We start from the raw sequence: 18161 nt of genomic DNA, 5'->3' as shown, positions 1-18161 counted from the left end.
TTTGAAAGGCAATGAGGCAGAGAGATCTCCTGAATGCCTGCAATGGTCAGCAAGGACTGGGCACCAGGAACTCTGTTCAGTTTTCCCACACGGGTGGCCAACACCCAAGTCCTGGCTCATCCCCTGCTGACTCCCAGGCTATGCACTGGGAGTAGAGCCTAGACTCAAAGCTGGGCACTCTGACGGGGTCTGAGTCTCCCAGCCAGTATTTGAACTGTTAGGCCAAACCCTTGCCTCCTGCTTTTTCTTAATCATCACTGAAGGACTGCTGTTTTTGAGTTGGCCACTGTGCCTTGAACCTGGGAGGCCTCGCCAGTACCAAGGACCAGGCAGGGGCCAGGACACGCCGTCATCCTCCAGATAAGCACCTCTGGGTGCCCCTGCCACGCAGCTCTCCAGGTAACCCTGTTAATGACCCCTGCACCCCTAGTTCATTGCTGAACCCTTAGCCTCCTGACTTCTCAGAGGTGGCAGGGAGGGGGAAATTGGGTAATCATGCCATGATGTCACTTGCCCACCTTTCAAGGCAGTGGGCTTTCCCAGATGCCTCAAGGCTCTTGGACAAGCATTCGTCGTGGGAGTTGAGGGGCCCCCACCTTACACGGTGCCCCATTCCCCCACCATGTCCTATGGGAGGTGGATTTGTGGGTATCTGGAGGGAAGAAACAGGGCTTTTGCGTGTCTATGCAAATGCACATAGATATTCCAGCTAGGGAGTAAACCCAAAACTATGTTTATAACCAAGATCCATTAAAAACTGACAACCAGGAACAGTATCAATTTAGACAAATCCACATGATGGCCTGAAATCCAAGACCTTAAAAGGGCAGGGCATCACAGACAGGGTCCAACAGCAGGTGGAGCAAGTGGAGCCCTGGTCCTCTAGCCCCCAGGCCCACGCTGGCTTCCCCAGCACAGCGTCCGCGTGTAGCTCCTCAGAAGGCAGCCCTGCAGAGTCTCTGATGGTTGTGTGGGTACACAGCCCTGGGTTTCAGCTCTCTCCAGGAACCATGGGATTGCAACAGCAGGAAGAAGCCTAGGGGGGGCCCTGGCTTGCGCTGCAGACCCCGGGCCAGCTCAGGGGAACACAGGTGTGAGTTGGTGCAGCTCTCAATCTGGACTCTGAAGACTGGTGACGTTCTGGGAGGAGAATGAGAAAGTCTTAACCAACAATTTGTGGACCTGCCTACTCTCTCCCGCTCACACCATCCACCTGCTACCACCTCTGGGCCTGGGCTCCTGCACCACTTCCTGTCCATCCTATCTCGGTACCTCCAGGTTCCACCACTTGCTGAAAGCCTTCCAAGCTCACAGAACCCAGAGCCTTCTCATCTACCTCAACACAAAAAGCTGCTCCCTTTCCAAGGCACCATGCTGCCACCTGCTGGAAAATTGTCATCATAACTCTACTAAGCCACCAAACCCAGGAGACAGATTAACGACCTCATTGTGTTTGCTGGTTACATAGTACCATGGTCTGGAGCCACAGAGCAAAGCCCAGGAAATAACAAGCTTGAAACAGTAGGAGTACATGTGGCTCACAGAATGCACCAGAATCAATCCATCTTTCAATTCTGTTTCCACAAACTTTTGGAAGTTCCCTAGTTACTAGCCACTCTGATATTCTATGACATCCAAAAATATGAAATCATACATACACGTAAGAGATCAGTCAAATAAAGAAGATGCTAATTATTGGTAAAAAAAAATATGGATGAAATCAGTGAAGTTTCAGATAAGAAAAGGGTCTTTGTGGCTGGGAATTGGGTCTCAGAAAGGCCCAGCGAGGAGGTCACCTTGGAGATGGTCCCTGCCTGTTGGCCTGTGGTCACACCCTCCCTTGTCGCCATGGTCTGTCCATGTTCTCTTACCAGTTCGGCTTCCGAGTGTGGCAAGTGGGAATAACTGCGCCGGCGATAGTGTCCCATAGAGCCCATGAGCCTGCAGCTGGCGTGGCTGTGATCTCCAGCAAATTTGTCAGGCAGGCCCAAGGCAAATGGGTAGGGTCTCCCTGTGGGGTTCCTGCATGGATCAAGGGAGTGTGCCTCCTGGCTGCGCAGGGTGGTCACCAGCTTCTGGAGGGAGGAGTCTGGGAACTCATAAAAAAACATCTTGAAGCTGGGGTGCCGCCTGATCTGGAAGCAGAGAGGAGGACCACCTTGGAGGTGCTGGCAGAGTCTCCTGGCCCCATGTCCCTGCAGCTTGGTTAGGTGCCTGAGAGTCCCTGGGATGGGCACCCTTGGTTAAATTCCCCTGCTGCTGCCTCGAGGACCAACAAGTCACCTATGAAATGGAGGTAGCAGCAGGCATCATCTACCCCAGGGAATGCAGTGAGCTGGTAGGGCTGAATGCCTCTCGTAGCTTCCTCCAGCAAGATCCTCCAAATACCCAGTTGTGCCAGGTGGGCTTGCCCCAGAGACAAGGACTGGGCAAGGGTAGATTGCTTATTAAGTGCCCCCAGCAACTACTGATGGAAGAACAGAGATTGGGGACAAAGGACAGGGAGGCAGCTGGCCCAGGGTTTCAACCAGGTGCTGACTCACCTAGGGACACTTTGGGAGCCAGCACAGAGCACCCACCTTGCAGTTCCACCCACCTAGGGTGAGGGAGCTGGTAGGCAGGGGTCTTTCTGGGTTGAGGAAAGGGATGACTCTGCCCACCATATTGGTTGTTGGTGGTCAGAGGATGCTAGGCAAAAAGACTCAGGTGTTAGCGGGTGGGAGCCGGGCTGTATGGTTAACACAGCTCCTCCCCTTTACCTGCAGGCTCAGTGCGTGTGTGTGTGAACATTATGTAATTTGAAACTAGCGTTTGCTTTATGTGCCAGGTGCCTGGCATTCTCTGGGCATACACCAAGCTCACTGGGTGAGGCAAATCCTCAATCCTGATTGTGCCAAAGGGGAAACTGGGAGTGGGGCAAGGGGGTTTCACACAGAAATGCAATGCAGACAGCTGTGCTCAGGCATCAGGTGTGGCTAGATGAGGTTCCAGCAGCAGGGTCGGGGTGGAGGCTGCAGCGCTCACCTGCTTCCCTAGCTGGCCATCCAGCACTTGGAGCAGGGCCACCAGCTCCTGGATGATGAGATCCTCTGAGGGCAAAGAAGGATGGGCGGTTAAGCACCCATGAGTAGAGCGACCCCCAGTTCCTCCCCAACGACAAAGTGCAGCAACCTCATATCCCTTCAGTAAAGGAGAGCAGTGAATGACATCAGCTAAGTCAAAGCCACACGCAGCTTCCCACTGGCCAACGGGAATCCTGAGGCCTCCACACATCAGGTGACAACATGCCAGAATGGGTCCATCTACCTGAGTGGTGAGCAAGTGCTGGGCTGGGGCAGCGTGTATGGACTGCCTTATAAATACCCAGGCAATCTGTAGGCTGCCTGGAAGGCATCTCCGGCACTTGGCAATGGGGCCAGCAGAAATATCTAGGCTGTGGAACTCTGCAGACACTACCCATGGGGCCCTCCTCCTGCTACACACGCCCAGCTTGTCAGCCAACATGTCATCACCTCCAGAGATCATCACCACCCCCATTGTGCCAAAGCCCAGACAATGGGCAGCTGCCAACTACCCAGGAAAGATCCTGCCTTGGCAACTCTACTCTGACAGCTCCAGTCCAAAGGTCAGGCCCAGCCTCCCCTGCCCACCACCACCCTGGCCCTCCCTGGTCCTATTCTAGAGTCTCCTGGAGGTTCTGCCAGCTGCCATCACAGAAGCTTCCCACAGAGAAGCATCCAGAAGCCTCAAGGGACAGAGCAAGATGATACTCACTAGATCCACATTCAGCGTCTGAAGTTCGTCCTCCTTCTGCCTTCTGACTTCCGGCCTGTGGGGGCCGCTTCTGAGAGGCCAGCTGGAGACCCTCCGTCGGTGAGAGCCCCTGGGACTCAGAACCTTCTGGGTCTGCCCACAAACAAAGGTTGGTGAGCGTTTGTTGCTGGTCTGAGAGCTGAATCGTGTAGAGCTGAGTTCTCCCCTACCAAGCTGCTGCTGAGGGCAGCGCCAGCAGGGGAGGAATCTTGGTGCCCAGGCCCCATGCAGAGGGGTCTTTGGCTACCCAGAAACCTCCCACTCACCCAGCAGCTCCCTCTGCCTCCCACCCACCTGCAGTAAGGCAGTACACAGGAGCACTGGGGGAACCACTTTCCCCTCTAACTCTGTAAACCTCGCCAAGCCTGTGTGAACCTCACTTTATCCATCTGCCTATTGGGAGTCACAGGAGGTTGTGAGCCGGTTACATGTTGTTTGTGAAGGTGGTAAAGACCTGAAATGCCACAAATATCAGGGCAACCACAATCTTAGAAAAACACACAAAACCTCCGACATGAGGCTTTGAGTTCCTGCTAGCCTGCTAATGGGTCCTGATGCCCATGTCTGCTTCACAAGGGCACCCACACCACACCACTTGCGTGGGAACGGGGTCAGGGCACGTGTGGTGACGGGTGGACAATGCTTGCAGCCTGACCCTCTCTTGCTACCCGCCTCGTTGGCTCTACTTCACCCGCAGCAGGCAGAGGTCAAGACTGAGCCACAGGGCCTGCCGTCCCCAGCCCTGTCACTATGGCAACGCCCCGCCTCCTCACCCAGGCTGTCAGAGAAGGAGGGCCGCTGGCCGCCCACGCACAGCGGCAGAAAGCCAGGCCTCTTGGGCGGCCGAGGGTCTGGGTTGGCAGTCACCGTGGGCCCCACTCTCTTGGGCTCCTTGGAGCAGTGCCTTTTCTGAGGAAAGACCTGCTTGAAGCTGGACTTTCTCTCGTGGCATTTCTTCCTGCAGGGTGGCACCGGATTTTCTGCAGGCGCCTGTGCCTTGCAGACTTGATGCTGCTGTGGGGAAGGGAGAAGAGATTGAGGCAGGACCTGTGACCTGGAGACTGCTGGGGAGCTGGGGGAAGCGTGGGTTTCAGGCTGGAGGATGCAAAGGACTGGACGAGCAGAAGGATAGGTGCTAGATAGGACCCCAGGCAGGACCCCAGGGAACCTAGCTGGGCTCCGGCAAGGGCGGGGAGGGGTGTCTGGGTGGGGCGGGTCAGGCGCCTCTCACCTCTGCCACCTGCCCCTCGGCATTGTGGAGGAGGGCAGTGATCTTCCGGATGAATTCTTCTGAAAAAGACCAGCGTGCTGGCTCAGCCACAGTGTTTGCAAGTCCATCTGCAGTCCTGGGACAAAGCTCCCAGGCTCCAACCCTTTCCAAGGAGCCAGGGCTGGCTCCGTGTGTGTGGTCACCCAGCAGGGCCTGGGCTGAAGCCCCTGCCTCCAGGGCCGTAGGGGGCGGCTGTGGCAGGTGCACTCTAACTGCTCCACAGGCATTGGCTCATTAGCACCTCCAGCAGTCCTAAGGAGGGACAGTCACTATCCCATTTCACAGACAAGGAAGCTGAGACCAGGGATGGAGCCAACCTGCCCAAGTTCACACAGCAACCAGGAGTCAGAGATCGGATTCGAGTCCAGACGACAGAGAAGGCCCCGTGCCAGCCTCACGTCTGGTTCAGAATAAACTGTCACAGAAACACTGGGGGTGGGGGGATGACCATGAGCTGGACCCCACGTTGCCTCCCCAGCCCGTGGCTCTTGGGGGAAGGTGGGGACAGTGGAAGAGCCAGGCCCTCTGTTTTCAGTGGTGTCTAAGAGGTGGGGGTACTGACTGGATTCCAAGGCTCTGTCCAGCTGCAGCACCTCCCCAGGTCCCTGGTGTCCTGCTGGGAGGGGGACGGTAGACGGACTGGGACCTCCGCCATCTGCAAACCCGGCCTCCTGGGCTTCGGGTTCTTCTAGGCCTAAGAAACGAAATGAAGCAGTGGGTACCAGGGTTGGCATGAGGACGAGCCAGTGCAGACCGCAGCGGCAGCCACTGCCAGGTCTCACCAAGGTCTTGCTGGGCTGCCACTGAGCCAGGCGCTGGCCCAACCAAGTTCCCTGTGCAGTTCCACTTTTGGAGAGCTGCCTTCTGGGGACTCTGTGCACTCCTCCCCCTCCCCCACCACTCCCTGGTTTCGTCACAAGGTGAGAAACAGGTGCCTGGTTCCATGACATGAAGTGGAGTGGATCGTGGCCAGAATCCCCAGTGGTGACCTAAACCCCATCACTGGGGACCGACTGTGGTGGCTGACGTGGTCTCCTCCTTTGCCAGCATAGCCTGTCATTGCCCCCCCCCCCCCGCACCCTGGAAGAAGTTGGTTGATCCTGTCTGCCTCTGGCTCTGCTGTCTCTGATGAGCCACATGGCCTGGGACACCTCCCTATGGTTCAGTTTTCCCACCTGTGAGATGGGCCGATCAATGTAAAACTGGTTCAGATACAGACACAGTGGGAAATGTCTTTCACAATCAGGGGAACTGAGACATGAGTGGGGGAAAATGGGGGGAATATGGCCGCGATCCCCAGGCTCCCGTCTCTCCAGCCCCAGCTCCCTCATGCACACATGTCCCTGGCAGAGGGCTGAGGCCGGGGGTGCAAAGCTGAGATTGTTGAGAGCTCGGGTCTTAGACCAGGGACAGCAGAGCCATGGCTATCTGTCCTTTCCTCCCCAATCCTCCCCTTTGTGGCTCAGGAACCATCGCAAACATGCAAGGAGCAAGTTCCAGCCACGGTGACCCGCGAGCCTGCTCACCAGGATTGCTGGGGATGGAGGGCCGGTGGCCACCCATGCACAGGGGCAGAAAGCCGGGCCTCCTGGGCGGCCGGGCCTCAGTGCTGGGGCTGTGTGCAGGCCTGCCTCCCCTGGGTGCCCCAGAGCCTGACTTCCGGAGAGAGAAGGCTCTCTTGAGGGTAGACTTCCTCTCATGGGCTTGCTTCCTGGGAGTGGCGGCCAGGGTCTGCAGGGCAGCCTGTGCTTGAGGGACTTTCAGCCGCTGTGGGGAGAGAAGCTGGGTCAGGGCTCACCTGGGAAAAGCCCTTCAAGGGGCAGCCAGGGCCCGGTGTAGGGTGAGAGAAAGGTAGGGGTCCGAGGGGCTTGCCCACAAGCGCTGCTCACCTCTTCTTCCCACTGGTCCCCCACTCTCTTGAGCAGCTCCACAATCATCTGGATGGCCGTGTCCTCTGCAAGAGACCGCAGGCCTGTCACTCTGTGGGATGACAGCCTTGGGCCTCACCCCCTCGCTCAGGCAAGGTCTTCTCTGGCAGCTCCCAAGGCCAGGGGAAGCAGGGAGGCCCATAAGGGTAGGAGCCTATGTAAAAGTGTGGGGTTCGATGCCCCCCTCACTGCAGCTAGCCTTCCCAAGGTGTGGCTTGTGTCTGCCATGTTTCATGGCCTGGCAAGAGTCTGGCAAGCTGTGTGACCAAAGGTGGGTTTCTCGGCGTCTCTGGGACTTCACCTCTTTCCTTTCTGAGGTATGGTTCATCCTGTCTTGGCTTCGTCAGCAAAGCCAGGGCTGACTCTCCAGTCGGCAAACTTGTGGGGTGGGGCATGGCGGACAGCCAGCCTAACTCGAGTGGAGGTCAGAGGGTGTCAGCAGGCAAGGTACCACATTTCAGAGTTTTCCAGAAGGAGCCACACAAAATGGAGCAGTATCCTGCGACACGCCAGCCACCCTGCTCCAGGGCCGAGGCCAGCAGATCTGCTCACGCCGAGAGAAGCAAAGGCAATTCCTCAAGTTCTCTCCACCCCTCACTGCCCGCCCTCCTCCCTCTCACATGTAACATCCACTCTGGCTTATTCTAAGGTGTTTCTACGCTCAAATCATACCCACACAAGGGGCTTCCTGGGAAGAAGGAATTAAATGTTCAACTTATTGGCGTACAAGAAATTGGAAGTCTGTACTTCCCTCACTCCATAATTCACAGACCCCCCCCCCATGAGCTCCTTAGTAACCCTTGGTGCACACACACATGAAATGTGACAAGGACTGATACACCAGGACCCCTCGAATGATTCTGGCCACACTGCCATATATGTTCCAAAGTAAAACACATTGAGGGAGACTGACTTTAAAAGTCCCATGACCACAAAAAGACAGGAGCAGTGGCCAATGGTCTCTTCAAACCCTAAGACGCCCTTCTGGGACCCCCAAGAGATGTCAGTGCGGCCACAGCATCCAACGAAGTGTGCCCGTTCCGACAGCCAGTGCCGAGGCTCAGCGACTGTTCCCAGCGGTTGGCTCATCTGGGGACCAGCCCCCACCCCTGGGACAAGGACTCACGGTCAAGCTTCGCGAGCTCCTCTTCCTGCCGGGAACCTGTGGCTTCCACGACTCCAGCACCTTCTCCCTCAGTGAGCAAGGACTGGTGGAGATGGGAATTGTCCCTACCTGGAATCCAGACCACAGAAGGTAAGGTGTGTGGGGATGCTGGGGGCTTTGTCCTGACCTGCATGAGCAGATGGCATTGTGCCCCCAGCATGGTGGGCATTGCCCAAGCTGGGATCCAAGAAGAGGTTGTCCCAACTCAGGCATCCTTCTCACTGCCCGAGCCCCAAGTGCAGGGGCCAGCCCTCTTGCTCAAGGTTCATTCTTGATGGTGCCAAGCCTAGGCTCAAATTCTGCAGCGAGTGCCCCGGCAGCCACATGCGGATGGTGGGATGGAGCAGGGAGGGCTTTCTCCCCTCCGTTCCTTCCCCTGTCTCTGAGCCTGTCCTGTCGCTGTCCCCAGGCCACACCCCTGGAGATGGGTGAGCCTGCCAGCAGTTTGACCCCATGCTCTCAGCTCTGCTGCTGAGAACAGTCACAGTGCCTCTCTCCCCAGCTGTCCCCCTCTCCCTGTCCCGTCTGTTGAGAGGTCTGAGGGGGCAAGCTCAGAGTTGCCTGGACCCAGGCAGGTGCTGCCGGCTTACCTCCGTGAGCAGGGCCCAGCCCTGTCCGCCCTGCCTCGGGGCCTCCAGCCTCGACGTTTTGAGTCCTGGTGGTTTTCTCAGCATTGTGTCTCTCAGGGCTGGATTTCCTATCTGGGGTTTTCCTCCTGATGGTTGGCTCCCCTGCTGCCCCGGGGGGCTCCGAGGCCTGGGGGTGACCCTCCTTTTCCTTCGGCAGCCTGCTGGTCTTCTCTTTGGGCTCCTCGGGGCCCATCCGCAGCAAGAAGTTTAGCAGCATCTTTAGCCACTGCTGCTGGGCCCACCTTGGGGCTTTGTCCTTCTTGGTGTCCCGTGGGGGCCTCTGCTCACTGTAGAGACCATCCCCCATCTCCTCTGGAGGCAGTGCTGTGGTCCCCACAGGACAGCTGGTGCCGATGCTGGCAGTCTGACGGAGCGCACTTCTGCGGGGAACTGAGCTCATGGAGAAGCACTGGCAGTGGCACGACTCAGAGTCCCTGCGGAGGTCCTGCAGTCTTTCCGGGGTAGGTACTCTCCTGTCCAAGGCGGGTGTCTGTGACTGCCTCTGGTTCTCCGTGGGCTGCAAGCAAAGCAGACAGTGGGCTCAGGAGAGAGACACACGACTTGAGGCCAGTCCCTGTGTGCAACTGACAGACCTGTCCCCCCGTCATGGGGACCCCGGTGAAGAGGTATCATTGTTCCCATTGCCAGAGGAGAGAGGTAGTGCTCACACCTCCCAACTACCCCTCCAGAGCCCCCCAGAAGAAATCTTGCCCTCCCTGACCACATGGAAGGTTCAGTCCCATGAGGCTGAAGTGAACATGGGATCCCTCCTAGAACTGTATGGCGACTTTCTCATTGTCCCGCCACTACAGATGTGCAATTTTGTCACTGCAGCCACCAGGAGCTGATGAAGTCAGCCCCATCCTCACCCTGTGGTGCTCAGGCACCTTGGCTAGCCCTGTGTCCTCACAGGTACTGTGTCCAACCCCTGTTCTGGGCATCCCATGGGATGCTGTGAGCATTTCATGACACAGCTTGGGACATGCCACACTCTACATCTCCTTGAGCCGAAAAGTCGTGTGTCCTGACTTGTTTCTTTCTGCCGCATACACAGCTGCCCCACCTGCAGAGCCGCCTCCGATGTCGCTTTCAATGCCCACCTGCAGCTGCAGCTCGTCTCACTGCTTTGCCTGCTGTCTCCTGGCCCTCCTGCCCAGGAACCCCTCTCTTTAGCACCTCCCACCATGCCTCCTGCCTCCTACTCCAGCAATGTCCTTCCCACTCACAGCTCACACTGGCCGTGGCCACACACAACCCACCTGGAGTTGCCTCTCCTGTGCCCTTCATTCACCCACTCCGCATCGCTCACTTGCTGTGACTCAGTCCCGCTCCACCTCCTGGCCTGCTAGTCAGTCTCTGTTTCTAGAACATTCTTCTCTCATAGGCCAGGGATGTGTTCAAATGCCACCTTCCCCTGGAAGCCCTCCCTGTTCACAGCTGGTGAGTGCCCTTCTGGCCCTCCCTTCACTGTGTGGTGATGCAGGAGTGTGTTAGCATCCTCCGTGGTGCTCTGAGACCCCTTCCCGCTCACTAGCCTTGCCCACAACAGGGTCCATGTGGGCCCCGGTCTCCCAAGGGTTAACTCCACAGCTTAGCTTGTTTCTAAGAGGTAACACAGTGGGAAATCTTGGCCTAATGCATTTAGCCCCTGGCTTGACTGCAAGTTCCCTCTTCCTTACTTCCCTTTTGTTAAGATGCCCCAGGGGGGCTTAGGTGTTGCTTGAACATTGGGATAATACTGGGAGGGGCTAAGCAGACTATAAGATGCAGGTGGACCCCAAATAAAGTTGGCATTCTGTGTACAAGAGTGACCCACTGCGTGTTGTCTTGTGTTGTCTTGTGTGTTGTCTGTCTGTAACCCTAGCCCCTCCGCTCGTCTCGGGGTACGCGGTGACGGCGACACGGGCGTTGCCAACAAATGGAGGTTCCACCGAGATCGAGAAAGAGAGGATACGGTGAAGGGTCGTCCCGGGAGGCTGGCCAGCTGATTCAGATAAATGGGACGTATTGGAAGTCTCTCCTAAACTGGTAGGAGAGGGAGTTTTATTTTGATATAAAGTCAGGTTTTAGTTTTATTTTGAAATTTAGTTAGGGTTTAGATTTATTTTGAAGTATAGTCAGGTTTTAGATTTATTTTGAAGTATAGTTAGGTCTTGGTGTTTAATTTATCCTGCGAAAAGGACAACAAAATGGGTTCTGCCTTCTCCCAGGATAAATTGGCCACTGAGCTTGAACAACTTCTACATCAACTGAGGACTCCAGTTAAAACTAGGATGATTAGAAATTTTGTTAGAGCCATTCAATCTAGTAGTCCTTGGTTTATTGTTTCAGGCAACTTGAGTATCCCCGATTGGGAACAGGTTAAGGCCAATTTACAATCCTGCTTACAAAAAGACCCAGATAATTTCCCCATTGCCAACTTTTCCTTGTGGCGCTTAGTCTGTGATTCATTATTTACTGATAAAATGAAAGTTAAGAAACAGCTAAGAGAGGTACAGACTACTTTTGAAGAAATCCAGGGGAGGGAGGTTCTACGGTCCGTGGAAGCCTCCAGTGAGGCCACCTCAAGTGAGGCCACCTCAAGTGAGGCCACCTCGAGTGAGGCCACCCCGAGTGAGGCCTCTTCTTTACAGGAGAGTGAGGCCTCTTCTTTAGAGGAAAGTGAGGCCTCTTCCTCGGAAGAGAGTGAGGACAAAAGAGATGAGGAGAAGGTTTTCTTAAAGTGGAAAATTAGGGATGAGGAGAAGGCTTTCTTAAAGCGGGAAATTAGGGACATTAAAAGAAAGCTAAAGAAGGCAGGAATAGGTGAACGTTCCTCTAGTAAATTGTCCAGTTCAAGGCTATCGCCATGTGCCCCTAATTTTGTGACCCCTACCGCTTCTCCTGAGGAGGAAGCTGCTGGCTATTCACCTAAGGATTACCCCCCGCGGCGGCCATGGAGTGACGGCGCCACCGATCAGCCGGTGGGCGGGGTTCGATGCTTCCCTGTAATAGAGGTCCCAGTTCGAGGAGGTCCCCCCCGCCGGGAGCATCAGCAGCACTCACGTGCCTTACTCCATAATTGGTAAGAGAACCAGGTGTTTCCGCAGGGCCCGGGGGATGGGCGGTGCCCTGGGGATGCCTCTCTTTGATCCAGCATGGCAATGGCCCTCCAATTTTTCCTAGGCTGTCCAGAAAAACTTGGTTCTTTAGCAGACAGTAAAACAAAAAGCAAAATATGGTTGTGAATCCCCATCCTGAGGCCCCAGGAGCACATGTGGAGTCAAGCTCGTGGGTCACCTGCTCTCATCTGTCTCTATGGTTTTTCTCATGCGTTGACTAAGATGGTTCAATGATAGGGGACGTAAATGTTTTTCCATAACATCCCCTGCCTTTACCAACTGCGTCTCTTAGTCTGAAATGTATTTCCTTGTCGTGTCTGGAAGAGAGGCAAAAATAAGAGTCTAGAGGCAAACATGTGGCACAGGGGGTTAAGCTGCTGTCTGTGACATGGCATCCCACATGAGCACTGATTTGAATCCTGGTTGCAGCATTTCCCGTCCAGCTCTCTGCTAATGCACCCGAGAAGGTTGCAGGTGATGGTCTGAGTGCTTGGGCCCCTGATGCCCATGTAAAAGACCTGGATGGAGTTCTAGGCTCCTGGCTTGGGTCTGTCCAATTCCGGCCATTGTGGCCATCTGGGAGTGAACCAGAGGATGGAAGATCTCTCTCTCTCTCTCTCTCTCTCTCTCTCTCTCTGACTCTGTGGTCTCTTTTTCTCTGTACCACTGCCTTTCAGGTAAGTAAATATCTAAAAATTAATTGTAATCTACAACTGCAATTTTATATGCGCAGGATCCCAGAGAGTATAAGGAAGACAGAGAAAGAGAAGGAGAGATACAGGGGAAACAGATTCAAAGGTGACAGTGACATCTGCCCTCCTGCATGCCCTGGGCTAAGGAGAAAGTAGGCTCTGTGGCAACCCTGAGACCCCACTCTCAGAGGCCACAGGCACGGCTGGTGCTGCTGTGTCACGTGAACAACCTTGCTGATGGGAGCCACAGGGCCAGGGACACCTGCTGCTCCGAATGTGAGCCTCAACACAACTCCATCAGCAAACACGTTTTTCAAGAAAAGTGACTTGATTGGTCACCACCTTCACTTGACCCACTGGGCCCTTCCACTCAGAGGGAGATGAAAGCCAACCATAGCGTCTGCTACAGCCGCCAGAGGCAAGGGCAAGGCAGGTGGGCCACAGCATCCTCCTTGCCCGAGAGCCTGCCAGAGGCAGGAGGAGCTCCTAAAATGTCCTAATCCCAAATCCCAGACCTCCTTCTGTCCTCACCCTGAAGGTGCCAGACTGGCTGGCACTGTCCTGCTGTGACCAACTCCGCCCAGCTCCCAGAGCAACCCATCCTAGGCCGGGACTGAGCAGAGGGGCTGCGGGGAGCCCGTCTCTACCAATGGTGTGTCCTTTGCCATTCCCAGGAAGCTCCGAGAGGACCTCCCTGTGTTATGTGGCGACAGCTTTCCAGACTTTCTGCGGGCACCACTCCTTCTCAGCCAGAATTCAGCAAAACGAGACTTTTTCTCTTTCTTCTTTGACTTTTTGTACCGGAGACACACATGTATCCACAGGTTTCTGGCCCCTCAGGGACACCCACGCAGTCGGGCATACCTCTCCCCAGCCCTAGCACACCCTCATCTCAGGCAGGAAGACTCAGTTGGATTTCAGGGCAAAGTCCACCCTAGCTCAGAAATCCCTGAGCAGCTGCAGATCCCAGGACTTGTGATAAGGGCTGACACACGATGACGTGTTTTACATGGGCAGTCAACAGCAGAGGACTCCCTGAGCAGGGAGCTTGGCACACGGCTGAGTCTGGTTTGTTTCTGAATTACACACTGACCTCTTCTGTCGCTTTCTGCCCTGTGCACCTAGTTGGCTACCCTGGATCTACTCTGGCCTCACCACTCTCCTCCCTGCCCCATCCCTTGCAAAGTAAGCACAGATCAGGAAGCCGACACACTCACATGGCCTAACTGAGGGCAGTGCATGTGGCTCTCCCATGTGGACCCACTGGCCACAGAGAGCTGTAGCCGTGTGTCACAGGAGCACATTGCTGCCCAGTCTCAGGGCGTAGTAGGCTAAGACACCACATGTGGTGCCAGCATCCCATATGGACGCCAGTTTGTATCCCAGCTACACAAGTTCCCAACCAGCTCCATGCTAGTGGCCTGGGGAAAAGCAGAAAAGGAGGGGTCAAGGCCTTGGGTCTCTATACCCATGTGGGAGACCAGGAAGAAGTTTCTGGTTCCAGGCTTTGACCCGGCTCAGTCTTGGCTGTTGTGGCTGTTTGGGGAGTGAACCAGCAGATAGAAAATCTCTCCTGTGTCACTCCTCCTCTTTCTGTAACTGTGACTTTTAAATAAATAAATTGTAAAAGTAAAAACAGAAGTCCAGTGCTTCTGCTGTCCCGAATCAGTAGGTGACCGCCTTCCTGCTTGCCACCTGCCCACCTGTCTGTTCCATGAAAGAGGGTCCAGGCCACCAGGGTTTCTCACAGCATCCCCGGGGCCTAGGAGACCTTTAGTGTGTGCAGAACACAGGCACGACACTCATACATGCACAGACACAAAGCAACTCATGGAGGAAACGCTGCTTCCTCCCCATCACCTCATGGATTATGTGCTGTGAGGCAGAGGCCAGCACGGGGAATCAATCATAGCCCCCGGTGGTACATCAACCCCCCGAGGTCCCCACAGCAAAAAGGCCAAGGGATGGGACTTGAACTCCCCTCTCCAGACACTAGAGCCTGCCTTTCCTCTCCCACCCCCATGCATTTCTACAAATACAGACATGTGCATGCATGGGAGTCAATCTGCTGTTAGTGCTACCAGAGATAGCCACATATACACATATGCCTGGCCATGGCCTGTGCATGTAAAACCACACATGGGCTTGTTCTCCAGGTAGACACACCTGTGCTCAAGAGGTAAAGATTGTGACTGCAGAGTAGAGCCTCCAGAACCCTGGGCAGAAAGCTGGCTGGAGCGCACATGGGCACACTCAAAATAATTCCAGCATAACAAGTCTCCTGCCCTGGTTTGGCTCCATCCGTGGCTCTTACCTCCCCGCATACGGTGCATCAAGGAGTCTTCTAGGTGGATGAGCAGGTGGGGGTCCCTTAGCTTCTGCAAGCGGGGCTGGCACAGGGGACAAGTGTTCACCTGTACCTTCAACCCTGGACCCATCCTTCTGGCATACCTGCCTCCCAGGTATTAGATACGAACAATGCAAGGTCCTCCTCTCTGTGGGATCCCAAATAGGTTTTTAGAGTTAACCTACCCCCACCTGCTTGAACACAGGAGTTCTTAATGACACCATCCTAGCAGGCAGACCGATGACCTGGGCTCCATTAGGGGCAGCAGTGGCAAAACTCTTACCTTGGAAGTAGAACATTCCACTGTGGCCAGCCTGGATCATAAGGAAAATCCCCCACAGGCTGAGCTGACCTTGGCAATGGCCATCCCTCCCACATCTGAGGGAAGGTCTGCCCTGCTCCAGCCCTACACCTGGTTCCTGGTTGCTCAGGGCTCTTGGTGGCTCTGAAAGCAAGTTATTTCCAAACCCATCACTGGCCACACTGCCATAGATACCCATTAGCGGTGGTGCTTGGGGGCGGGGAGACGTGGGTGAAGTCCAGGCAGGCAGAAGACTTCAGTGGTTCAGCTCTGCAGTACTGGATGGGTTCTGCCTGCAAACTGCCCCCAACACCATCACGCAGGTACATAAGTCTGCAGAGTGACCCAGGATACTGCTGGGCGGCTCAGCTCTGTGTGACAGGCCAGCATTTGGCTATCCACCCACTCTGGATGCTCGACACTCACCCTTCACCCAGGCCCCAGTTTCTAAAAGATCAGGGCGGTCACCTTTTGAGGACTCCTTGACACCCAAAAGAACAAACTCCATGATGGTGGTTCTTCTGGGCACTCCGGCTTAGGGCATGGGAAACTCCAAAGTCCCTAACCCCCCATCGGGGCGGTCACTGAATCCTCTCTCCCAGGCCATAGGCACTGCCATGCCATCTGAGGAATGGCTCAGGGCAATGGATTATAGTTCCCTTTCCCCCGTCATGCCTCTGAATCTGCCCCCAAGAGAGCAGCAGCCCAGCAGCATCTTTTCATGAGCTTTGCTGTCCTGAAACAACTCCCAGGGACTTGAAACCAATCCAACTGTAGGAGCCAATGACAGCCCTGCCACATCAAGTCTACAACTCCACCACTGTGGGAAGCCAGTAGGAGGCTAGTGGAGTGCTGTCCCGACTCTGCCCATGAGGAAACTGAGGACCCAGAAAAGAAGCTTCCTGCCCCTGGTGGCAGCTGATCAGCAAGGTTGGGACTTGGCTCAGAGCTTGGCAGTGCACGCACCTTCAGAGCTCTTTGAGTGACAGCCAGTGGCAAGCATGTCGCTGAACCCTGTTCTCTGTCTTCTTAGAAATCAGAGAAAGAGGCCTGGGCAAGGCCCAGCAACTGGGAGCCAAATTGGAACTGGATTTAGGGTCTGGCTCAAGGCTCAGTTTTCTTTCAGGACCCCAGTAAGCCAACACTCTGTCCCACCCCAAAAGAGGGAGGCAATGTACAACTAACCTGAGACTCTGGAAGTCACTCCTGGGCTGGGGCCTCCGGACAGCAGGCTCTGGTGGGTCGCACTGCTTGTGGGCAGCAAGAGGCGAACAGTGTGGGTTTTGGAGCAGCTCCTTTTAGGAGCAGATGTGGTTGTATATATCATATCTTCCGGGAGCTGAGCTCACAGGTAGCCAATCCCGAGGGACAGGGCCAGCCCACCTGCCGCCATCTGTCACCACCCTACCCAAGGCTGCTTTCTGTTTCTGGGTACAGAGATCAGCTGTTCTTGGGGAAAAAAAAAAAAAAAAAAAAACAGTTTCATGTGACACTTCCTTATTGCACTCAAAACCCAGGGAGAAAGTAGCTCTCAAACGGCCTCATGCCTAGTTTGTGGGATTGAAAACAAGGCCTTCCAAGAACCCCGGGTTGGGGAAGGAAGCCAGAGACAGTTCCGTCATCTCCACATCTTCCCTCATTCTCTCTGAAGGCCAGTGTGGATGCATGGGTCTAGAGAAACAGGTCACGTATGTAAAAAAAAAAAAAAAAATACAGGTCATAACCCAGACAACATTTGCAAGGAAGAGCTGATAAGGAGCAAAGTTTCCAAATTCCGCTACTCCTGGATAAGTCAGCCATGAACTTGGGGAGACCATCATAAGTGTTAAAACCTGAGGGGCAGGCATTAGAGTGGAGCCACTGGAGCCACCGCTTAGGATGTCTGCATTGCATAGCAAGCTGCCTGGGCGAGTCCCGGCTGTTCTGCACTTCCAATCCAGCTTCCTGCCAACATGCCCGGGAAGCAACAGATACTGGCCCAAGGACCTATCTGGATTTCTGCCACCCACATGGGAGACCCCAAAGGAGTTGCTAGCTCTTGCCTTCATCCACAGCAGTTGAGGGTGTCTGGAGAGAGAATCAGTGGATCAAAGCTCACTCTCTCTTGCTGGGGTCCTTGTGATGGGTGTGGAAGACAGGAAGGTGTGAAGAGTATTGTTCCATTGCAGGCAGGGCCACAAGGAACTCCCCGCTGTTTGGCAGGGCTCTGGTGGATATTTCTACAGCCACCTGAATGCAGCTCCGCCTCCCTTTGCATGGACACCAGACCACCCCACTGAGATTTCTGTGATCTATTTAGGCATTGTCTGCCTCTGCGGAGTTAATGTGTAGTATCAATGTGAGCTTGGAGGTTGATGTTTTTAGCCAAAAGGCCTTTCATTATTGCTGTCACAGCTGCCCCCATTGACAATATGCTGATCAGGGGTGTTAACTCCCCCTTTGATCCTATGCTAATCAATGGTATAGCAGAAACCTATGCTTAGGATCCTCCTCCCCCATTGACCATATTCTAATCAAGGGTGTTCTGCCCCCAGGTGTGGTGGGAACCTATGCTTAGGGTTTTCCTCCCCCATTGACCATACGCTAATCAAGGGTGCTAAGTCTCCAAGTGTAGGGGAAACCTATTCTTTCCCTCTTTCTTTGATCTTTAGGTCCTGCCTTCTGTGATACATTTCCTCCCTTAGCTGATTCAAGACTAGCTATAGAATGAGGATTGCAGTAGGAATGTGTTATTGATTGATGGGCGTCAAGATGGATAACATCCTGCCTTAGGTGAAACAAATGGCAGAATTATCCTTAGAAACACCCATTTGACCATGACATAAAAAGTCTGAGCCAGAGTTTGACTGGTTCTGTATAAATAAAGCGGACAGCTTTCTCGCATTGTCCACGATGATCATGGAATCCTAGTGGGC

At 54.7% G+C, this 18161-nt stretch overlaps 1 protein-coding gene across 1 annotated transcript; it reads right to left on the bottom strand.

Annotated features, from left to right (window-relative positions):
* Positions 1-712: 712 nt before the first annotated feature.
* BNIP5 (BCL2 interacting protein 5) lies at positions 713-16585 on the bottom strand. Its single transcript, XM_058669772.1, has 12 exons — positions 16432-16585; positions 8767-9322; positions 8101-8245; positions 6973-7078; positions 6610-6850; positions 5646-5777; positions 5045-5103; positions 4587-4827; positions 3775-3906; positions 3025-3089; positions 1872-2135; positions 713-1140 (listed from the first exon to the last, which is right to left on the bottom strand). The coding sequence occupies exons 2-12, from the start codon at positions 9203-9205 to the stop codon at positions 1111-1113; spliced, it is 1854 nt and encodes a 617-aa protein (XP_058525755.1). The 5' UTR covers positions 9206-9322; positions 16432-16585; the 3' UTR covers positions 713-1110.
* Between the last annotated feature and the right edge of the window lie 1576 nt (positions 16586-18161).

This window comes from Ochotona princeps, chromosome 1, assembly GCF_030435755.1.
Source record: "Ochotona princeps isolate mOchPri1 chromosome 1, mOchPri1.hap1, whole genome shotgun sequence".
In the NCBI taxonomy this organism is placed as follows: Eukaryota; Metazoa; Chordata; class Mammalia; order Lagomorpha; family Ochotonidae; genus Ochotona; species Ochotona princeps.
Note: the sequence above shows the minus strand (reverse complement) of the source record. Positions and strands in the feature narration are given on the sequence as shown.